Source organism: Oncorhynchus clarkii, unplaced genomic scaffold, assembly GCF_045791955.1.
Source record: "Oncorhynchus clarkii lewisi isolate Uvic-CL-2024 unplaced genomic scaffold, UVic_Ocla_1.0 unplaced_contig_2184_pilon_pilon, whole genome shotgun sequence".
In the NCBI taxonomy this organism is placed as follows: domain Eukaryota; kingdom Metazoa; phylum Chordata; class Actinopteri; order Salmoniformes; family Salmonidae; genus Oncorhynchus; species Oncorhynchus clarkii.
Genome location: NW_027257947.1, coordinates 39,260 through 62,841, shown reverse-complemented (window position 1 = coordinate 62,841; position 23,582 = coordinate 39,260). Strand labels below are relative to the sequence as shown.

General features: G+C 42.2%; 1 protein-coding gene across 1 annotated transcript; it reads right to left on the bottom strand.

The window, feature by feature from the left end:
* Positions 1–416: 416 nt before the first annotated feature.
* Positions 417–4,792, bottom strand: LOC139394162 (iroquois-class homeodomain protein irx-1-like). The gene is made up of 4 exons (XM_071142201.1): positions 4,354–4,792; positions 1,969–2,962; positions 1,532–1,607; positions 417–793 (listed from the first exon to the last, which is right to left on the bottom strand). The coding sequence occupies exons 1-4, from the start codon at positions 4,597–4,599 to the stop codon at positions 736–738; spliced, it is 1,374 nt and encodes a 457-aa protein (XP_070998302.1). The 5' UTR covers positions 4,600–4,792; the 3' UTR covers positions 417–735.
* Positions 4,793–23,582: the final 18,790 nt, after the last annotated feature.

Here is a 23,582-nt window from a genome sequence, read left to right as displayed (position 1 = left end):
TCCCCATTTAACTGGAGAAAGTGGAATAACATTAGATGAGAGGGTCGGTATTATCCGCTGCTTTACCCGCTCTGCCCTCTCTCTAACAGGGGACGCGGTGCAAGGCGGGTTCCTCTCAGCTGCTAATGATTACATTGGAATGAAACGTCTTAGCGTTAGTTATGATAAGCCATTTACCCTGACGGATGTGTGTAGTAATACTACTACTACTAATAATAATAATAATAATAATAATAACACTAACAATAATAATAATAACAATAATAATAGTAATAATAATTATACTGATAATAATCTACTAGGTTGAAGCAAATTGTTTAATAATATTGTGCAACAGAGAGCGTCCCCTGTTCTCTAAATATGTCACCGTGTCAGAGATGTTTGATCAAGAAAATACAAAAAACAAAAGATCTATATTCTGATTTCTCGATAATTTCATTTAGTTTATTAGACAAAATATACGATCTGGACAAATGTCGTCAACGCGCTATTTACACATGTAAATCACTGTATGTACAGACCAGAAGAAAGACAGAAGGAAAAGCCTACCAAACGTCCCAGGGTACAGAGCAGGGAATAACAGGCGCCATTATTTACAACAATAGACGAGATCCTGCCACAGGAGTTTATATCAAATTAGCCATTTGCTCTGAATGCTACGGTGAATTAAGTTATTTCTCATTGTCCTTTTCTGAGTGCGTAAAGTCTTTTTTTCCCCAGGGCAGAATGTCTTGATCAAGCCGAGGAGAGGGCCGTTAGAACCAGCTGCGGGGCTTCTTGCTGAGTCCTGGGGCTGAAAGAGCACAGAGGAGGACGAAGAGAACAATGAAAAGACAGAACCGTTTTTCTATACAATATAATATTATTTTCAAGTAGCCTAGCCACTGGGTCAACATACAGAACATGTCATCTAGGATTCTATATCTCTTCAAGTGTTCCTGTCGACGCGTTTTACCTATATCAGGAACTTGTATTTAAAGCATATCATTTATGACACGAATGATTAATTCCACGTGTGTATAATGCATGCCAAACCACACACACAAACAGGCCGTCATTTGAGGATGGTACTGCCAGCAGCGGCCTAGTGCTAACAGTGGGAAGAAAGAGGGTCTGTGTAAATGTTAGCACTCCAGACGGGGAGAAGTCTTCTGCTAGAACGCTCCCCAGGGCCGGGCTGCTCCCCGGGGTCTTTAGGGAAGCCGAGCCCCAGACAGGTCCCGTTTTACGGGGGACTTGATAAGTAGTCAGCCTCCAGAGGGAGGGAATTAGGAGGGGGGTTGGGGGGCTGGAGCCGAAACCCCGTGTCACCCGGGGAAGAACAACTCTTTTTTAGAAGCCAGACCAATCTCTCACATCTGTCCACCAAGAAACCAGTCCCTCCCTATACCTTCTAAGAGCCTAACCACAACAGACAGCAGAATGGCACCATTTTGGAGGAAACCATTTGATATTACAATATTAGAATATCAGTCTTATTGTTATAATTTAGCCCAACTGCATTTAGCCAATCATTCAAACAGCGTCTTACCCATCATGAAGGGGTCTGAATGAGGACTTCAGAGATTGCGTTGGAGGAGAGGCACTTCTTACAACGTTTTCACGGTCTGAAATGAAAAGATTCAACTCATTACAAAATTACCAAAAAATATATTTTATTTTAATTAAATACCTAAGTAATAACATAATGCTTCTGTGTCATTGTTATTATTATTATGATCATTACTATAACAAATAATGTGTGTGTGTGTGTGTGTGTGTGTGTGTGTGTGTGTGTGTGTGTGTGTGTGTGTGTGTGTGTGTGTGTGTGTGTGAGTAGAAATTTTAGTCGTTTTAAAAGCACTTTTGGACAAAATACAATTGATAGGCTATGCATTTTACATTAACAGTATTTTCTATGATTTTTGCTTCCCAAATATAGCAGTAAATAAAGCTTTGGGCATACGATCATAACTGGTGCAGACCTACCTATGTGCTTGGGGCTGAGTTGTGGCGAGGCTCCAGGCGACACCAACACCGAGGCCTGCTGCTGCTGCAGCTGGGTCTGTAAGTGGAGGTTATGATGATGGTGCTGATTAACTCCTAGAAACGACCGGACATTGAGCAGAGAGTTCTGCCCCAGGAAAGCTCCGTTGGTCCAGTTATGGAACTTGCCTATCTGACAGGTGTATAGTCCGTGAGAGGGCAGGAAGGCTGGGTGTTGCATCTGAGGCGGGGTGTGACCGGTAGGGCCGGAGGGAGAGGTGGACTTGACAGAACTATCAGGACTGGTAGCCGTCTCAGCTAACGACCAGATTTTAGGCTTATTGTTCACTGGGAGCTGAAAACTTCCCTGTCTGTCCGGGGACACAACTCTGGTGTTGCTGTTGCTATCAGAAAGTTCCTTCCCGGAGGAAATTGAGTTCTTAGATTTGTCGAAGGCCTCGTGCTGCAGAGCGAAGGCCCGCCGTTTCTCCAGACTGTCCAGTTCTCGGTTTCGCTCTCTGCCCTCCGGTTTATCATCGTCCTCCTCATTGCTCTGATCTCCATCGTTGTCGTCTATCTTGTCTATATCGATGCTCTCTAGATCGATCTCCTCCTCGTCATCGTTCTTCTCCGCGTCTCCCTCGTTGTCGGAGCCGAAGATGTTTCCATCCTCGTCCTCTTTACTCCTGGCTCCCCACGTCACCTTGTTCTCCTTCTTCAACCTCCTTCTGGCGTTAGCGAACCAGGTGGACACCTGCGTCAGGGTCATCTTAGTAATGATGGCCAACATGATCTTCTCTCCCTTGGTGGGGTAGGGGTTCTTCCTGTGCTCATTGAGCCAGGCCTTCAGCGTGCTGGTACTCTCCCGGGTCGCGTTCTTGGGCCTGGCCGGGTCCCCGTACTGGAACTGACCGTAAGGGTAGAAAGCTGGCGAGGTGTGGGCCGCGAAGCTGCCGGGGTGCACGCCAGGACTATCCTTCAGCTCGTACTGGGAGCCCTGGAAGGATGAACAACGCCACAGGATTGGTTAATATGTTGCTTAGAAACACGTGAATTTCTATAAATGCCTAATACCACGCATATATTTCGACATGAATAGCATTTAAAAATGGGCCTACTCGCTTGGATATCCCTGTAACTCGTTTATGTGAATTACAGTTTGGGATAATGTCCTTCAATAACGTCCAAAAGTTCCGAAAACTATAATACTCATAACTGATGTATTATATTTAAGCCTATATATTTAAGAGTATAGCTATACACACAGATATATTCATGATACGTTTTCGCGTTTTAATTACTGAGGTGAGTAGAACTACTTTTAATGCATTTGACCGAAATGGTGTCAGTTGCCACTGCGGCCTAGTCTGTTCCTATTGTTATTTAAGAAATACTATTTCTGTATCAAATACAGATGGAAGTAAGTTTTGCAATTGTTAAATGAAGTGTATTTTGTAGGCCAGTATAAAATGTCAATGTCAACATGATTGTAAATGATTTATTTGATGCAGAAGGTGCAACTGTGATGTCTGTTAAAGAAGGCCTGGACACGCTGCATTCGTGTGACCGGGTGCTGTAGCGATGAACTGCATTTTGTTGTAAAGTATCTGTAAATGGTTATTTTTCCATGTCAGGATATAAACCTTAAAAATATATATTTTAGAAATACGTACGTCTTATCCTCAAATAATTTTCCTCAAAATGAATACAACAAAGTAGAACTATGTTGCGAGACAAAATTATAATATAATGTCTAGGTCATTGTCGAGGCCTGGACTACGTTTTGACGTAATGGTTTTGTTTATATAGCTACTATTTTATCCTAACAGTTAAATGATTTGTGTGCGTGACAAATTCATGCAAAGGCCTTTGTTGTTTCGATTCACCAAAACGAATAGCTGTCTTTAGTGAAATTTCAGAAGCCGAGGACCAATGCTATAATAATTAAAATCAACTAAACTATATAATTTGTGTTACAAGCACCATTATCTAGACCAAAACGCTCTTTTATACTAAATAACTTCTCCCTCAAACCGAACGGCACACCGGTTTTTGGCTCATCTAGATCGAACAACATTTCTTTGAATGCAGCTGGAACAAACTCCCACTTCAAACGACTAATACACTTCCAAAGTAGTTATACGAATAATGAATATTACTCCAATATTTAAGACGTGTAGATAAAAGTTATAGATGCATTGTCATTTCTTATTAACAAACTTTCGGAGAGCGCGAGTATATGCAACTTGCAAAGAAACCGCAGATTGAATAGTTCTCAGCCGTCTTTTCACGTGCTTTTTCCAGGCAAAATAAGTGACACACTTGACGTAAAGCAATACCATACAGACCACTATAATACAACACCAGAAGTATAGAAACAGCCCTTACCATTTGAGAGAACAGAGCCAGGTCTGCGCTGCTGTAAGGCAGGAATGCGCTGTAGTTGTGTGCAGTGTAGGGGTTTGCGTACATGCCCAACACCGAGGTGACTGCAGCCGCAGCAGCCGACTGGTTTCCCGCTAACTCAGAACTCCCTCCCCGGGACGACGGAGTCAGGACCCCCGGGCGATCCCCGCCGTACACCGCTTGGGAGGCACTTAAGTACTGAGGGTAGCCCAACTGGGGGAAAGACATCCTCTCCGCCGAGTCGTATGCCAAAACACGTCGGAACACGAGACCGAAGCGTAAAGAAGTCAAAGAGAAAGTGGCCAGGAAGCACAGCAGCAATAGGTCACAATGGTTCTTCTGCTATTCTTTAAATCTCAGCTGCTCTCTTTCGCTGCAAGACCGTTGGATGTGATCACATCAACAATTGAGCTCCAACTGATGTGCCTGCCCCCAGGTCTCAGCCTGATCTCTCAGATACAATTTGAAGTTTATGCTTTGATTGGCATCCCACTTGAGCTGCAAGCTCCTCCTCGCCGGAGCATGTGGCTAGAGCATTGGCTGGGCCGCTGTCCCAGTGTTGGGAGTATTGTATGTTAAATGTTTAGCATTACAGTCCATTCACTGAAGCTTTGATTGTTGTATGACAACCTGTCTACACGATTTTACAGCTGTCCAACATAGTGGGATAAAGCACAAGGAGCAGGGAACTTCCTGAATACGTTCAACTGTCATTAACACAGAACAGTACAGGGGGGAAATGGTGGACTTGTTCTATAGGACTTATCAGGACATTTACTCTCTCATTTAGACATTTTGTATGTCTATAGGCTATTTGGGAGTATGCTATTTTATTGAGCTTATTCTATTTTCTATTTGTAATTTATATTATGTGATTATGCTGTCCAATCTCCGAATTGATGAACGTGGAAAATGACATGAGACATGGAACGGGGATGTTGTCGATCATTTAGAATAAAAGCTAAAATCATAAGTTGATTGAAATAACGGTCAGTCGGCCACAGGTACAATTCCCTAAGGCGTTATGATAGTGTGTCATGTCATGGTAGTATTATTATATAGCTTTGGGATGGATGAAGAACAGAAACTTTGTTAGGCTATAGCGAAGTGGATTGACACACAGTGTCTGTCATCTTACGCAAGCTTGTAAATGTTGTCACTAATTGAAATTCAGCTCTGCTGGTGCTTATAGAAAATGCTTAACCTTCATTCTGTTTTTAGCCACCCCACCCCCTTCACGTTCTTTTTGTGTGTGTGCTTGTCTGCGTGTGTGTTGATGGGGGCTTAGTGTTTTCTATCAGACCAACTTAAAGCAGATAGGTAGTTGTTTGTAACAGATAGGTAGTTGTTTGTAACAGATAGGTAGTTGTTTGTAACAGATAGGTAGTTGTTTGTAACAGATAGGTAGTTGTTTGTAACAGATAGGTAGTTGTTTGTAACAGATAGGTAGTTGTTTGTAACAGATAGGTAGTTGTTTGTAACAGATAGGTAGTTGTTTGTAACAGATAGGTAGTTGTTTGTAACAGATAGGTAGTTGTTTGTAACATATAGGTAGTTGTTTGTAACAGATAGGTAGTTGAGTGTAACAGATAGGTAGTTGTTTGTAACAGATAGGTAGTTGTTTGTAACAGATAGGTAGTTGTTTGTAACAGATAGGTAGTTGTTTGTAACAGATAGGTAGTTGTTTGTAACAGATAGGTAGTTGTTTGTAACAGATAGGTAGTTGTTTGTTACAGATAGGTAGTTGTTTGTAACAGATAGGTAGTTGTTTGTAACAGATAGGTAGTTGTTTGTAACAGATAGGTAGTTGTTTGTGACAGATAGGTAGTTGTTTGTTACAAGATGCAGCCCACTTAGTTATTATTCAGTTGGACCCTAAAAACCAGAAGACAACTGAAACAAACTGTATCACTACTAACAGTTGGGCGTTTTAAATGACATACGTTTCACTGGGCTAATAAGACAATGCATTCATATACATGTTATAATATCTTCAAAGTCTGTAAACAAAATTTTGAATGTACTTGGACATCACTTTAGAGGAAACTATTAAGTCAAACGGCACTTTGACTACATGTCACTAGCTATGTTTCCATTAACTTGTCCAGTGTATTTTTGTTCGATATTTAGAAAGTTCGCATAGAAAATAGACGCGACAATTTCCTGATAGGTGCGTTTCCATGTAACTATTATGTGTCGATAAAAACGGCGGGCCACAATGACGTCACACCTAAAAAAATAAATATTTTTTTTGCAGAACCCTACAGTGTCGAATACACATTTTGTGGTTGAAGTGTTTACATTACACGTTTAGGCAAATGGCGCACTGCTACATTGTCGGCAGCCTGTATGCTTTCCCACCTGTCTGTTTAACATCTCAGAACGGGAAGGTCAGCATTATTAGAATAATGCCGTAATTTACTAATATTTGCCATATATTCTAATAATTCACATGTGCCAACGTATCGCCACCGTCCGCACCATGGTGAAACTTACACTCCTGAAGATTTGATATAATTGGAAGGTAAAACTTGCCAGTCAACCAGAAAAGCAAGACGAAGCTGTTCAGGCATTCTTGAAAGTCAGGACAATCATTATCCTGCAAATAAACATGATTTTTTATTGTTGTTTAAAAATATTTTGCAAGCAGTAGATATTTATAATTAAATGCGGAGTGGAGCTTTATAGTTATGCGGTGACATCACGCGCCCCGCGTACCTTAAAAAAGATTCCGCAATCATATTCGACAAACACCGTTTCCGTCATCATTTGCCGCAATAAGGAAAGTTCTTCGAAATAAAATTCCACCCCTGTTGAACGGATGCAAATGTTGTCGATCTTTAGAAAATCTATCCTATATCTGCAGTTACCATTACACATGTCACAATATTTGTTGTTGTTGGGACATTGCTTTTGTCGCATAAACCTGGGTCAATGTGAACCTGCCTACTGATCAATAAGGACTATAATAGAACTAAAGAGAAAGCCGAATTATCACTCATATCACAAACATCGTTTTTTTGTGTACACAGATAAATCCATTTTTTTTGTCTACAAAACTAGGCCTAAATGTGCGCTAGAACAAGTAACGTTGGATAGGCTGTTTAAATCAAAACACTGAAATACAAACAATACATCGTTTTCAATCTCGGACTGCATAAATATCTGTTGGCCTGCTGATATCGCTAGACGGGCCATCCGTGGTTGTTATTCCATCTGCAGAGGATGACACTTCTGTCACCCGAACCGAACACTTTCAGAGCACCACGTGGACTCACCTATGTGGGGTCGCTGTTACTCGGTTTGAAACCAACCATCTCGTCTTCGTGGTGCTTGAAAGGGTTGTGTAGATTGAATACTTGGGGACTGAGCCGGAGTCAGCGATATGATCTGCTCCAGATGGCTCAGAGTGGATATTGCAGCGCGATGATCAGTCTGGGATATCTGAGGGCACTGATGGTAATCAGCGGAACACATCAGAAATAGGACGAACGGTGATTGTGATAACCTGCTGGAAATGTGCTGGCGAGAGATGGAGCAGATTGCACGCGGGGAATATCTCCTGATGGAGATGACAGAGACGTTGAAAAAATACATTTTAAAATTAAATATATAAAGGGTGAGAATCACTCAAAATAATAAAGAACAATTAGAATACAAATAGTAAATACAGTAGCAGCAATAACCTGGTTATAATTATAATAATAATAATAATTAAATACTAATTTTGTATTTTTTTTTATTAGCAATAAATGTAACCAGAGGACATTCTCTAAAACGTTACCTTCACCTTATGCGTTTCAGAGGTATGTTTTAAATTGAGATATTCTCCTCATTCTGTAAAATGTTGTATGACAATGTCTATAATATATCTGCATGTAGTATTACCATGGAAAGTGTATTTAACCTGGTGGAAATGTGACTCTTGGCAAACAATGGCACGTGGTCAGGGCAATAAAGGGTGTTCTCCGTTAACTGATTTATTAGCCTTGTTAAAGTCTTATTACCACTTCGCCGCGCGCGCTCACACCGGGAGAATAGTAGGTTAACACGTTCAGGCGGAAACTGTTTGCCCCTTAATGCTAAAAGCAGCAGCCCCTCTTCCACAGGAATAATAATGTATTCACTCTGGATGCTGTTCCGAGAAACAGATGGACTTCAACCACACACGCATGTCGCATGGTGTCACTCATCGATAATCCCAACCTTATGTGCCACACACACACACACACACACACACACACACACACACACACACACACACACACACACACACACACACACACACACACACACACACACACACACACACACACACACACAAAAAACCTCATATATTCTGGGTTTATTCTGTTCATTAGATTCAGAGTAGTCTTCATAGTTTCGCCAACGTTAACTGTTATTAATAAGTTCGTTCACACAAACCTTAATATTTCTTTAAATAAATAAAAACGACATATTTTACTATTTTCTATTTTTTGCTCTACCCTAATCACCGGATCACTACATCTGGTCCTATTTATTTGTAATCGATTTAATTAATTGGATTGAACCTGTCAGAATAACTTTATATATGTATTTTATAGTTGATAAATCAAGGCATCCTTAACCAGCGCAACACACCGTTCTAATGCAGACAGGTACAGTGGTGAGCTCCGCGCTGCGTGACTGTCAGGGGAACCAGTACATTGATGGCAGTCTTTCAGCCAGACTGACATCTCGAACAATCCAACAGGATGAACATGAAAGAGAAGAGTGGGAGTCTCTTCTCTTTAGATTATAGCTCTATGGTCTCCACTCCTAATGCTATTAAAGTCACCTGGACACATCACACAGTCTCTCAGTGGATGGAATCCTCACAGCCTCAGCCCAACACTACACTACACTACACTACACTATACTACACTACACAGTGTTCTCTAGTCAGTTACAGATTAAATCCATGTACCTGAGTTACCCTCATTACTCACTGATTTGGCATGATCAATATTACTATGAGGGAGATTGTCTAGTTATTCATTCAGTTCTGATCTGATTTTAATTTTCGAGGTAAAAAATCCTCAGACAACTAGAAGCATAAATGCTCCAATGCCCTTGTAAACTATACGGTCTGAATCAGTGATCAGAGATCACAGCTCCAATGCCTCTCTATTGACATTGAGTTCTATGGATTCTGTTTGACTTGATCATGTTCAACTTTATTATAACACATCTGTTGATGAGGTGAACTAAAATATACTAAATTAAATATACTCATTCTGTTGATGAGGTGATTTGAAAGATACTAAATGAAATATACTCATTCTGTTGATGAGGTGAACTGAAAGATACTAAATTAAATATACTGATTCTGTTGATGAGGTGAACTGAAAGATACTAAATGAAATATACTCATTCTGTTGATGAGGTGATCTGAAAGGTACTAAATGAAATATACTCATTCTGTTGATGAGGTGAACTAAAAGGTACTAAATGAAATATACTCATTCTGTTGATGAGGTGATCTGAAAGGTACTAAATGAAATATACTCATTCTGTTGATGAGGTGAACTAAAAGGTACTAAATGAAATATACTCATTCTGTTGATGAGGTGATTTGAAAGATACTAAATGAAATATACTCATTCTGTTGATGAGGTGATCTGAAAGGTACTAAATGAAATATACTCATTCTGTTGATGAGGTGAACTAAAAGGTACTAAATGAAATATACTCATTCTGTTGATGAGGTGATCTGAAAGGTACTAAATGAAATATACTCATTCTGTTGATGAGGTGATCTGAAAGGTACTAAATGAAATATAGTAATTTGTGATGATAACATCTATCCACCTATAATTTCAGGATCCTTAGTTATTGGTTATGTTGATAGAAGCACTGCTGCAGAATATAGAACCTGTGTATTTGACAGTTTAACTAAGGTTAAACATCTGAGGAATGTACCTTTCTACATTATACAGATGTTTATATATATATTTTATTTAACCAGAAAGTCAGTTAAGAACAAATTCTTATTTTACAATGACGACCTACCCTGGCCAAACCCGGACGACGCCGGGCCAATTGACGGCCTACCCCGGCCAAACCCGGACGACGCCGGGCCAATTGACGGCCTACCCCGGCCAAACCCGGACGACACCGGGCCAATTGACGGCCTACCCTGGCCAAACCCGGATGACGCCGGGCCAATTGTGAGCCGCTCTATGGGTCTCCCAATCGCAGCCGGTTATGATACAGCCCGGATTCGAACCAGGGTGTCTGTAGTGATGCCTCAAGCACTGAGATGTAGTGTCTTAGACGGCTGCGTCACTCGGGATCCCTCAGATGAACAAATTATGTGTTAAAAGATAACCCCAGAGGTGGAGTTTATATCTTCGCTGTCTGCACCATCACAGCCCACTGTTCTCTCTCACATGACCTCTGTCCTGTTCCTATACTGTATCTTCCTAACCACAGCCCACTGTTCTCTCTCACATGACCTCTGTCCTGTTCCTATACTGTATCTTCCTAACCACAGCCCACTGTTCTCTCTCACATGACCTCTGTCCTGTTCCTATACTGTATCTTCCTATCCACAGCCCACTGTTCTCTCTCACATGATCTCTGTCCTGTTCCTATACTGTATCTTCCAAACCACAGCCCACTGTTCTCTCTCACATGACCTCTGTCCTGTTCCTATACTGTATCTTCCTAACCACAGCCCACTGTTCTCTCTCACATGACCTCTGTCCTGTTCCTATACTGTATCTTCCTAACCACAGCCCACTGTTCTCTCTCACATGACCTCTGTCCTGTTCCTATACTGTATCTTCCTAACCACAGCCCCCTGTTCTCTCTCACATGACCTCTGTCCTGTTCCTATACTGTATCTTCCTAACCACAGCCCACTGTTCTCTCTCACATGACCTCTGTCCTGTTCCTATACTGTATCTTCCTAACCACAGCCCCCTGTTCTCTCTCACATGACCTCTGTCCTGTTCCTATACTGTATCTTCCTAACCACAGCACAACCGCTGACTGGAAATGTGTGCTTAGTATTGAATATGAGACATCTGATAGGAACCACACCTAGCTCTACAGGCGTTTCCATGGTAATAAACCAGGTCGTCTCCAGATGTCAAAAGGGCAAAATGTTCTGTACTTGAAAGGTAAACTCATGGAACAATTTCTTCATTGTAAGAGCACTTGAAATAAATGTCATTTTACGGCCACTAGAGTTCTAATCTGTGTTCACATCTGGGTTAATTGCACTGAAATAAATCCAGCCCTCTGCTTTCACTTTGTTACAATTTCAATGTTGTACAATAAGAAAACATTTGTAAGTTAAGAATTTTGTGAAGCAGACCAGGTCCTCCGGTCTGTCAGAAACGGGTTACTGGAGGTACTCTGGTCTGTCAGGGGCTGGCTACTGGAGGTCCTCTGGTCTGTAAGGGGCTGGCTACTGAGGTCCTCTGGTCTGTAAGGGGCTGGTTACTGGAGGTCCTCTGGTCTGTAAGGGGCTGGTTACTGGAGGTCCTCTGGTCTGTCAGGGGCTGGTTACTGGAGGTACTCTGGTCTGTCAGGGGCTGGCTACTGGAGGTCCTCTGGTCTGTCAGGGGCTGGCTATTGGAGGTCCTCTGGTCTGTCAGGGGCTGGTTACTGGAGGTACTCTGGTCTGTCAGGGGATGGCTACTGGAGGTACTCTGGTCTGTCAGGAACTGGCTACAGGAGGTACTCTGGTCTGTCAGGAACTGGCTACAGGAGGTCCTCTGGTCTGTAAGGGGCTGGCTACTGGAGGTCCTCTGGTCTGTAAGGGGATGGTTACTGGAGGTACTCTGGTCTGTCAGGGGCTGGCTACTGGAGGTACTCTGGTCTGTCAGGGGCTGGTTACTGGAGGTCCTCTGGTCTGTCAGGGAATGGTTACTGGAGGTCCTCTGGTCTGTCAGGGGCTGGCTACCGGAAGTACTCTGGTGAAATAAGCCAGTGACCGGTTACTGGAAGTGTGATGAAATAATCCAGTGACTGGTTACTGGAGGAGTGATAATGATATGCCCTGGCCTTAGTATTCTGTGTTTTCTTTATTATGTTGGTTAGGCCAGGGTGTGACATGGGTGATTTATGTGTCTTGTTTTGTCTAGGGGTTTTGTAGTCCATGGGGTTGTGTTCAGTTGAGTGTTCTAGGTAAGTCTATGGTGGCCTGGAGTGGTTCTCAATCAGAGGCAGGTCTTTATCGTTGTCTCTGATTGGGAACCATATTTAGGCAGCCATATTCTATAGGTATTTTGTGGGTGATTGTTCCTGTCTCTGTTTTTTGCACCAGTTAGGACTGTTTCGGTTTTTCCACGTTTTCTTATTTTGTATAGTGTTTACATTTTCATCTTTCATTAAAGATGTTTATAAATAACCACGCTGCATTTTGGTTCTCCTCTCCTTCCCAGGAAGAAAACCGTTACAAATTTTAAAAAAGCCAGTGACTGGTTACTGGAGGAATGATGAAATAAACCAGTGACTGGTTACTGGAGGAGTGATGAAATAAGCCAGTGACTGGTTACTGGAGGAATGATGAAATATGCCAGTGACTGGTTACTGGAGGAATGATGAAATAAACCAGTGACTGGTTACTGGAGGAATGATGAAATAAACCAGTGAATGGTTACTGGAGGAGTGATGAAATAAGCCAGTGACTGGTTACTGGAGGAATGATGAAATAAACCACTGACTGGTTACTGGAGGAATTATGAAATAAGCCAGTGACTGGTTACTGGAGGAGTGATAAAAAAATCCAGTGACTGGTTACTGGAGGTGTGATAAAAAAATCCACTGACTGGTTACTGGAGGAGTGATAAAAAAATCCACTGACTGGTTACTGGAGGAGTGATAAAAAAATCCACTGACTGGTTACTGGAGGAGTGATGAAATTAGCCTGTGACTGGTTACTGGAGGAGTGATGAAATTAGCCAGGGATTTACAGGATTAATATTTACACCTCATTAGATTACTCTCATATAATTTTTTTATTATCCGTAATTTTACCAGGTAAATTGACTGAGAACACGTTCTCATTTAAAGCAACGACTTGGGGAATAGTTACAGGGGAGAGGAAGGGGATGAAAGAGCCAATTGTAAACGGGGGATTATTAGGTGATTATGATCAGACCTGTAATGTGTATTACTATGATCAGACCTGTAATGTGTATTACTATGATCAGACCTGTAATATGTATTAATGTGATCAGACCTGTATGTGTATTACTATGATCAGACCTGTAATGTGTATTACTATGATCAGACCTGTAATGTGTATTACTATGATCAGACCTGTAATGTGATCAGACCTGTATGTGTATTACTATGATCAGACCTGTTGTGACGGCCCTGAATTATTTTGAGCCGTCTCAGTGCTTCTCCTTCCAATAGGGTGCTTTCCCTTTAATTCCCAATTAAATAGCCAGCATCAGCTGCGCAAAAGTGCGTTTGTGATGGAGACGTGACTGAGGATGTGTTCCCGAAGCTTCTCTATTCCGGTTGTTTTGTTGCTGTTAAACGTGTGTTTTGTAGCCTGAGAGAGTTTACCCAGGATCGGATCCACTCTTTGCGTCCGTGGACTACTCCTCTCTATTCTTCGTGGCCTTTCTCCGCTGGAGATCTGTTGGCGGATTGGATTGTCTGACTGACTACCACCTTTTTTGTATACGGTATTTCATTTGTTTTGATATGATGTATACGGTGATGATTTATGTAGTTAGATGTAGTTGAGGAATTAGTAAGAGCAGATACGCTTTAAAGTTCTGTGGTAAAATTGTTATATTGATTGTATGATTTAATACTGGGTTTACGCTACACGGAATGAACGGACAAACATTGCGTGACAAAAGTCACTTGAGTTCACTGAACTCCTTTACCGGGCTGGACTCTTTTTAGGCCCGAGGTACAGGACATTTCTGGAGGAACCAGAACTCATTGTGTTATATTATTATGTGTGTGTAATCCATTGATGTTGCTAATACAACCCACGCAAAATAATAGTTGTTTTTGAAGTTCTTTTCAATGTTTTAAGGGTTTATGAAAAGTTGATTTCCCTTCTGACGTTTACATAAGTCCTTTGTAATGGTGTAGACTTGACGGACCAGATGGGACTCATTCCCTCCCAAACTAAAAGGAGAAACCAATGTTTTCTCTGGTAGGCACAACCTACCTGGCACCCCTATAAAAAACAACCTCAAGTCAAAACCGTTACATAAAAAATGGCACCCCAGATGGGACTTGAACCCACAATCCCTGGCTTAGGAAGAACTCCTTGCCACATTGAGGAATGTGTTGCATGGGACAGCTCGAGACTGGTGGGATGTGGCACGTCTCACCACTACCTCCTGGGCTGACTTTGAGGCCAAGTTTTCCTCTGCATTTCTGTCTGAGGACTACACAGATGAGCTGGCAGACAGAGTCAGGAATCGAGTGCAAAGCGAGAAAGAGGGTATCCGTGACTTTGCATACGGTTACCACTCCCTGTGCAGAAGGTGGAAACCTGGCATTGAGGAGGAAGAGGTCATTAAATTGATTTTGAAGAACATCAACCCACTACTAGCCAGTCAACTCCGAGAACGAGTCACCACTGTCGATGGACTGGTTCGCTTGGGACAGCAGTTTGAGAGGGACAGAGAATGCCAACAGCAATATGACCAAAGAAAGAAACAGACATCCAAACCGTTACCCAAGACAGACCATCAACAACAGCCAGAGTCTCAAGCCATGACCCCTCTCATGTTCTGTTGGAGATGTAGCCAAAAGGGACATTCTTCAGCTACATGTCCAAGACCGTATCACGAAAACCCTTCCAGAAACCACAAATCACAACAGGCCAACACACCTAACTCTCTTCGCAGGAATGACCATCCTTCTCTGGGTGCTTTAACCAGAGCTGAAATCCCAAGAGTCACTGCCTACGCCCCCCCATCGACATCCCCTTCCTTTCAGTTCATACCGCACCAACTGGTGTTACCCCTGTCCATAGGCCCATGGACAGGAAGAGCCATCCTGGACACCGGGTCATCCTACACACTGCTCAATGAGAAACTGTGGAAGGAGGTTAAAGGTCCGCAATACAACTTGAAGCCGTGGACAGAAGGTCCACTCTATCTGGCGGATGGTGATGCTAAACGACCACTTGGATGGAGTGAGGTAGAGTTCCGCCTGTGTAACCGCTCCTATATGATTCCTTCGGTTATCCTACAAACCAAGAACCTTGCTTTTCCTGTCGTGTTGGGAATTGATTTCATGTACTTCAGTGGTGTCCAGATTGATATCGCACACAATTGCTACTGGTTTCCATACAATCCGAGCAAGAAGCATTTCTTCCAATCAGAAGCTACGAAGTTACATGATTGGGGTTCAAATGTGGCAGTCTTCTCTGCCGTTGCTCCGTTACCACTAACCCTTGATAATCCTTCTGACGATCTCCTTTTACAGGCTGTAAGAAGAGCTCAGCTGGAACATCCAGAGGAGTTAAGGCTGTTGGAACAGCTGCAGAATAATGCTGATGTATGTACTTCAAGGCTAGGACGCACCGGGCTCCTGAAGCACAAAATATTCCTTACACAGGAAATGCCGATCAAGCAAAAGCCATATCGTTTGTCCCCAGCGAAGCTAATCATCCAAAAGGGACTCATTAATGATATGTTAACACAAGATATAATAGAACGTTCCTCCTCTCCTTGGGCTGCTCCTGTTGTCCTCATCCCAAAAAAGGCTGGTGGTCTTAGATTTTGTGTGGACTATAGGAAGACCAACAATGTTTCCCAGACTGATGCCTATCCTTTTCCTACCATCCACGAGATCCTGGAGTCATTGTCTGGCGCTGTTGTGTTCACTACCCTTGACCTCAATAGTGGTTATTGGCAAGTTGAGATGGACCAGGAAAGCAAGGACAAGACTGCTTTTGTCTGTGCTGAGGGCTTGTTTTCCTTTAAGGTGATGCCTTTTGGATTAAAGAATGCACCTGCCACTTTCCAAAGACTGATGGAGATTGCGTTAGGTGAGCTCAAAGGGAAGATCTGTTTCGTCTACCTGGACGATATAATTATCTACTCCCAGAACAGAGAACAACACTTTCAAGATCTTCAAGCAGTGTTGGACAAGCTAAGAGAAGCTGGTCTGACCGTGAATATGAAGAAGAGCAACTTCTGCCAAACTTCCCTGAAGTTCCTTGGCCATATTGTGTCTTTCGACGGCATTCATGTGGATCCTGAAAAGACCAAGGCGGTACAAGATTTTCCTGTGCCAACCACACTCAAGGCCCTTCAACGGTTCCTTGGGATGGCTGGATGGTACCATCGGTTTGTGTCGAACTTCTCCCAGGTGGCAGAACCCCTCAACGCGTTGAAGCGAAAAGGAGTGAAATTCCTATGGACGGCAGAGTGCCAGACATCCTTTGAAACCCTGAAACGACACCTCGTCACACCTCCCATTTTAGGTCATCCCAACTTTGATTCCCCTTTTGTTGTTTACACTGATGCAAGTGATGTTGGACTTGGTGCTGTCCTAGTCCAACAGACTGGACTTGGCACTGAAGAAGTGCTAGCGTTCGCCAGTCGGACATTGAATGGAGCAGAACGGAACTACTCCACAACCGAGCAAGAGTGCCTTGCAGTTGTCTGGGCTTTGGAAAAGTGGAGGTACTACCTGGAGGGAAGACACTTCACTGTGGTCACTGACCATTCCTCCCTTGTGTGGGTGTTCAAGACCAACAAACCAAGCACCAGACTCATAAGATGGGCTCTACGGTTGCAAGAGTTCACCTTTGCAGTAGAATACAGGAAAGGAAAATACAACACTGTTCCAGATGCCTTATCCAGGGCTCCTGCTTGTGATAACGGTGGCCCTCATTTTACATGTGCTACTGTCCTGTCAAGCAGTCGAGACTCGCCCAAAACAGACTTTCCCATCTCTGATGAGACCATATGGAAAGCCCAACAGGATGATCCAGAAGTACAGGCTTTGTACCAGACTATCCTGGAAGATGGAGAAAAGATGGTCAATCCTACCACAAAGCTGACCATCATGGAAGACAAAGTCTACCGTGTTGTACAACTACCTCACAGAACCCTCTACCAATTGTACATACCTGAAACTCTACGCCTACAACTGCTTCAACATTTCCATGAAGACCCATTAGCTGGTCATTTGGGCAGGTTCAAAACCTACAAGCGGTTGCAAGCGTTACTGTACTGGCCACATCTGAGCATGGATGTGAAGTCACACATCCGAAACTGTCAGGTTTGTCAAATGTACAAACCAGAAGGTAGAAAGCCTGCTGGCAAGTTGCAGCAAACGGTGGTTACCCGACCTTGGGAAATGCTAGGAGTGGATTTGATGGGTCCATTTCCTAGAAGCTCCAATCAGAATGTGTACATGCTTGTGTTTGTTGATTATTATTCAAAGTGGGTGGAACTCTTTTCCCTGCGTCAGGCCACAGCAAGGACCGTCTCTAACATCCTTACGAAAGAGATCCTGACTCGCTGGGGAGTGCCGGATTACATCCTGTCTGATCGAGGTTCCCAATTTGTCTCTGATCTCTTTGAGGAGACTTGCTAAAGATGGAACCTGAGACAGAAGTTGACCACGGCCTATCACCCACAGACCAATCTCACTGAGAGAGTAAATCGAACCTTGAAGACAATGATTGCTTCCTATGTAGGGACCCAGCACAAACACTGGGACAAGCACCTTCACGAGTTTCGATTTGCCCTGAATTCTGCTGTGCAAGAGTCCACTGGAGTCACACCTGCAGAGCTGAACCTAAGTCGTCCCCTCCGAGGACCCTTGGATATGGTGCTACAGCCCCAGCAGCTTACTCCAGACGCTGCTTGCTATGACCAGGTAGTCCATCTCCATGACTTGAGAGCTCTTGTCTCAAAGAACATGATCCAGGCTCGACTCAAGCAGAAGAGAAATTATGATAAGAACAGACGAGACATGCAGTTTCAGCTTCGTGATCGGGTGTGGCTTCGCTCTCATCCTTACTCGAAAGCTGAACATTTCTTCTCTGCCAAGCTCGCTCCTAAATGGCAAGGACCATATAGGATTGTGGAGCAGATGGGCCCTTTGAACTACCGAGTGGTGAAAGAGGACACAGGTGAAGATATGCGCGTTGTCCATGTCTCACGCCTTAAGGCCTGTTACCCCTCGGCTGAGGAATTGGAGGCGATTGAGCGCCGCAAGATCTTGGATATCTTTGAAGAGGAAAGTGAGGAGACTTTTCTCGGATTCCCAGACCCAGAAGTCTCACACCTTAAGGCCTGTGACCCCTCAGCTGAGGAGCGTGAGCTCCAAAAAGTCATGAAAATGTTTGTAGAGGAAAGTGATGAGGAGACCTTTCTCGGTTTCCCCGAACAAGATGTGCCTTCCAGGGCAATGGTCGGCTTTTTCCAGGGGAGGGGGTGTGTGACGGCCCTGAATTATTTTGAGCCGTCTCAGTGCTTCTCCTTCCAATAGGGTGCTTTCCCTTTAATTCCCAATTAAATAGCCAGCATCAGCTGCGCAAAAGTGCGTTTGTGATGGAGACGTGACTGAGGATGTGTTCCCGAAGCTTCTCTATTCCGGTTGTTTTGTTGCTGTTAAACGTGTGTTTTGTAGCCTGAGAGAGTTTACCCAGGATCGGATCCACTCTTTGCGTCCGTGGACTACTCCTCTCTATTCTTCGTGGCCTTTCTCCGCTGGAGATCTGTTGGCGGATTGGATTGTCTGACTGACTACCACCTTTTTTGTATACGGTATTTCATTTGTTTTGATATGATGTATACGGTGATGATTTATGTAGTTAGATGTAGTTGAGGAATTAGTAAGAGCAGATACGCTTTAAAGTTCTGTGGTAAAATTGTTATATTGATTGTATGATTTAATACTGGGTTTACGCTACACGGAATGAACGGACAAACATTGCGTGACAAAAGTCACTTGAGTTCACTGAACTCCTTTACCGGGCTGGACTCTTTTTAGGCCCGAGGTACAGGACATTTCTGGAGGAACCAGAACTCATTGTGTTATATTATTATGTGTGTGTAATCCATTGATGTTGCTAATACAACCCACGCAAAATAATAGTTGTTTTTGAAGTTCTTTTCAATGTTTTAAGGGTTTATGAAAAGTTGATTTCCCTTCTGACGTTTACATAAGTCCTTTGTAATGGTGTAGACTTGACGGACCAGATGGGACTCATTCCCTCCCAAACTAAAAGGAGAAACCAATGTTTTCTCTGGTAGGCACAACCTACCTGGCACCCCTATAAAAAACAACCTCAAGTCAAAACCGTTACACTGTAATGTGATCAGACCTGTATGTGTATTACTATGATCAGACCTGTAATGTGTATTACTACGATCAGACCTGTAATGTGTATTACTATGATCAGACCTGTAATGTGTATTACTGTGATCAGACCTGTAATGTGTATTAATGTGATCAGACCTGTATGTGTACTACTATGATCAGACCTGTAATGTGTATTACTGTGATCAGAACTGTAATGTGTATTACTATGATCAGACCTGTAATGTGTATTACTATGATCAGACCTGTAATGTGATCAGACCTGTAACATGATCAGACCTGTAATGTGATCAGACATGTAATGTGTATTACTATGATCAGACCTTGAATGTGATCAGACCTGTAATGTGTATTACTATGATCGGACCTATAATGTGATCAGACCTGTAATGTGATCAGTCCTGTAATGTGTATTACTATGATCAGACCTGTAATGTGATCAGTCCTGTAATGTGTATTACTATGATCAGACCTGTAATGTGATCAGACCTGTAATGTGTATTACTATGATCAGACCTGTAATGTGATCAGACCTGTAATGTGTATTACTATGATCAGACCTGTAATGTGTATTACTATGATCAGACCTGTAATGTGTATTACTATGATCAGAACTGTAATGTGTATTACTATGATCAGACATGTAATGTGATCATACCTGTAACATGATCAGACCTGTAATGTGTATTAATATCATCAGACCTGTAATGTGATCAGACCTGTAATGTGATCAGATCTGTAATGTGTATTACTATGATCAGACCTGTAATGTGTATTACTATGATCAGACCTGTAATGTGTATTAATGTGATCAGACCTGTATGTGTATTACTGGGATCAGATCTGTAATGTGTATTACTATGATCAGACCTGTAATGTGTATTACTATGATCAGACCTGTAATGTGTATTAATGTGATCAGACCTGTATGTGTATTACTATGATCAGACCTGTAATGTGTATTACTATGATCAGACCTGTAATGTGATCAGACCTGTAATGTGTATTACTATGATCAGACCTGTAATGTGTATTACTATGATCAGACCTGTAATGTGATCAGACCTGTAATGTGTATTAATGTGATCAGACCTGTATGTGTATTACTATGATCAGACCTGTAATGTGTATTACTATGATCAGACCTGTAATGTGATCAGACCTGTAATGTGTATTACTTTGATCAGACCTGTAATGTGATCAGACCTGTAATGTGATCAGACCTGTAATGTGTATTACTATGATCAGACCTGTAATGTGTATTACTATGATCGGACCTATAATGTGATCAGACCTGTAATGTGATCAGTCCTGTAATGTGTATTACTATGATCAGACCTGTAATGTGATCAGACCTGTAATGTGATCAGACCTGTAATGTGTATTACTATGATCAGACCTGTAATGTGTATTACTATGATCCGACCTGTAATGTGTATTACTATGATCAGACCTGTAATGTGTATTAATGTGATCAGACCTGTATGTGTATTACTGGGATCAGACCTGTAATGTGTATTACTATGATCAGACCTGTAATGTGTATTAATGTGATCAGACCTGTAATGTGTATTACTATGATCAGACCTGTAATGTGTATTAATATGATCAGACCTGTAATGTGATCAGACCTGTAATGTGTAGACCTGTAATGTGATCAGACCTGTAATGTGTATTACTATGATCAGACCTGTAATGTGTATTAATGTGATCAGACCTGTAATGTGATCAGACCTGTAATGTGTATTAATGTGATCAGACCTGTAATGTGTATTACTATGATCAGACCTGTAATGTGTATTACTATGATCAGACCTGTAATGTGATCAGACCTGTAATGTGTATTAATGTGATCAGACCTGTATGTGTATTACTATGATCAGACCTGTAATGTGTATTACTATGATCAGACCTGTAATGTGATCAGACCTGTAATGTGTATTACTATGATCAGACCTGTAATGTGATCAGATCAGACCTGTAATGTGTATTACTGTGATCAGACCTGTAATGTGTATTAATGTGATCTATGATCAGACCTGTAATGTGTATTACTATGATCAGACCTGTAATGTGTATTACTGTGATCAGACCTGTAATGTGTATTACTATGATCAGACCTGTAATGTGATCATGTAATGTGTATTACTATGATCAGACCTGTAATGTGATCAGACCTGTAATGTGTATTACTATGATCAGACCTGTAATGTGATCAGACCTGTAATGTGTATTACCGTGATCAGACCTGTAATGTGATCAGACCTGTAATGTGTATTACTGTGATCAGACCTGTAATGTGATCAGACCTGTAATGTGATCAGACCTGTAATGTGATCAGACCTGTAATGTGATCAGACCTGTATGTGTATTACTATGATCAGACCTGTAATGTGATCAGACCTGTAATCTGTATTACTATGATCAGACCTGTAATGTGATCAGACCTGTAATCTGTATTACTGTGATATAGTGATGTATGTCGTTTCCATGACGTTCAGTATATGTGGAACTGTTCAGACGTTTCCATGACGTTCAGTATGTGTGGAACTGTGCAGACGTTTCCATGACGTTCAGTATGTGTTCAACTGTTCAGACGTTTCCATGACGTTCCGTATGTGTTCAACTGTTCAGAAGTTTCCATGACGTGCAGTATGTGTTGAACTGTGCAGAAGTTTCCATGACGTTCAGTATGTGTTGAACTGTTCAGACTTTTCCATGACGTTCAGTATGTGTTCAACTGTTCAGAAGTTTCCATGACGTTCAGTATGTGTGGAACTGTTAAAGACGTTTCCATGACGTTCAGTATGTGTTAAACTGTGCAGACGTTTCCATGACGTTCAGTATGTGTTGAACTGTTCAGACTTTTCCATGACGTTCAGTATGTGTTCAACTGTTCAGAAGTTTCCATGACGTTCAGTATGTGTGGAACTGTTAAAGACGTTTCCATGACGTTCAGTATGTGTTAAACTGTGCAGACGTTTCCATGACGTTCAGTATGTGTGGAACTGTTCAGATGTTTCCATGACGTTCAGTATGTGTTGAACAGTTCAGACGTTTCCATGACGTTCAGTATGTGTTCAACTCTTCAGACGTTTCCATGACTTTCAGTATGTGTCGAACTGTTCAGAGGTTTCCATGACGTTCAGTATGTGTTGAACTCTTCAGACGTTTCCATGAGGTTCAGTATGTGTTTAATTGTTCAGACGTTTCCATGACGTTCAGTATGTGTTGAACTGTTCAGACGTTTCCATGACGTTCAGTATTTGTTGAACTGTTCAGAAGTTTCCATGACGTTCAGTATGTGCTGAACTGTTCAGACGTTTCCATGACGTTCAGTATGTGTTGAACTCTTCAGACGTTTCCATAACGTTCAGTATGTGCTGAACTGTTCAGACGTTTCCATGACGTTCAGTATGTGTGGAACTGTTCAGATGTTTCCATGACGTTCGGTATGTGTTTAACTGTTCAGACGTTTCCATGACGTTCAGTATGTGTTGAACTGTTCAGACGTTTCCATGACGTTCAGTATCTGTTGAACTGTTCAGACGTTTCCATGACGTTCAGTATGTGCTGAACTGTTCAGACGTTTCCATGACGTTCAGTATGTGTTGAACTGTTCAGACGTTTCCATGACGTTCAGTATGTGTTGAACTGTTCAGACGTTTCCATGACGTTCAGTATGTGTGGAACTGTTCAGACGTTTCCATGACGTTCAGTATGTGTCGAACTGTTCAGACGTTTCCATGACGTTCAGTATGTGTTGAACTGTTCAGACGTTTCCATGACGTTCAGTATGTGTTGAACTGTTCAGACGTTTCCATGACGTTCAGTATGTGTTGAACTGTTTAGACGTTTCCATGACGTTCAGTATGTGTTGAACTGTTCAGACGTTTCCATGACGTTCA

What these genes read in the sequence shown, in the direction of transcription:
- LOC139394162 (XM_071142201.1), bottom strand. Translation starts at nt 4,599, where the DNA reads ATGTCTTTCCCCCAGTTGGGCTACCCTCAGTACTTAAGTGCCTCCCAA. An exon ending in ACTCAGCCCCAAGCACATAG is followed by an intron (nt 1,608 to 1,968) that starts GTAGGTCTGCAC and finishes TTTTCATTTCAG; the next exon opens with ACCGTGAAAACGTTGTAAGA. An exon ending in TTCAGACCCCTTCATGATGG is followed by an intron (nt 794 to 1,531) that starts GTAAGACGCTGT and finishes GTGCTCTTTCAG; the next exon opens with CCCCAGGACTCAGCAAGAAG.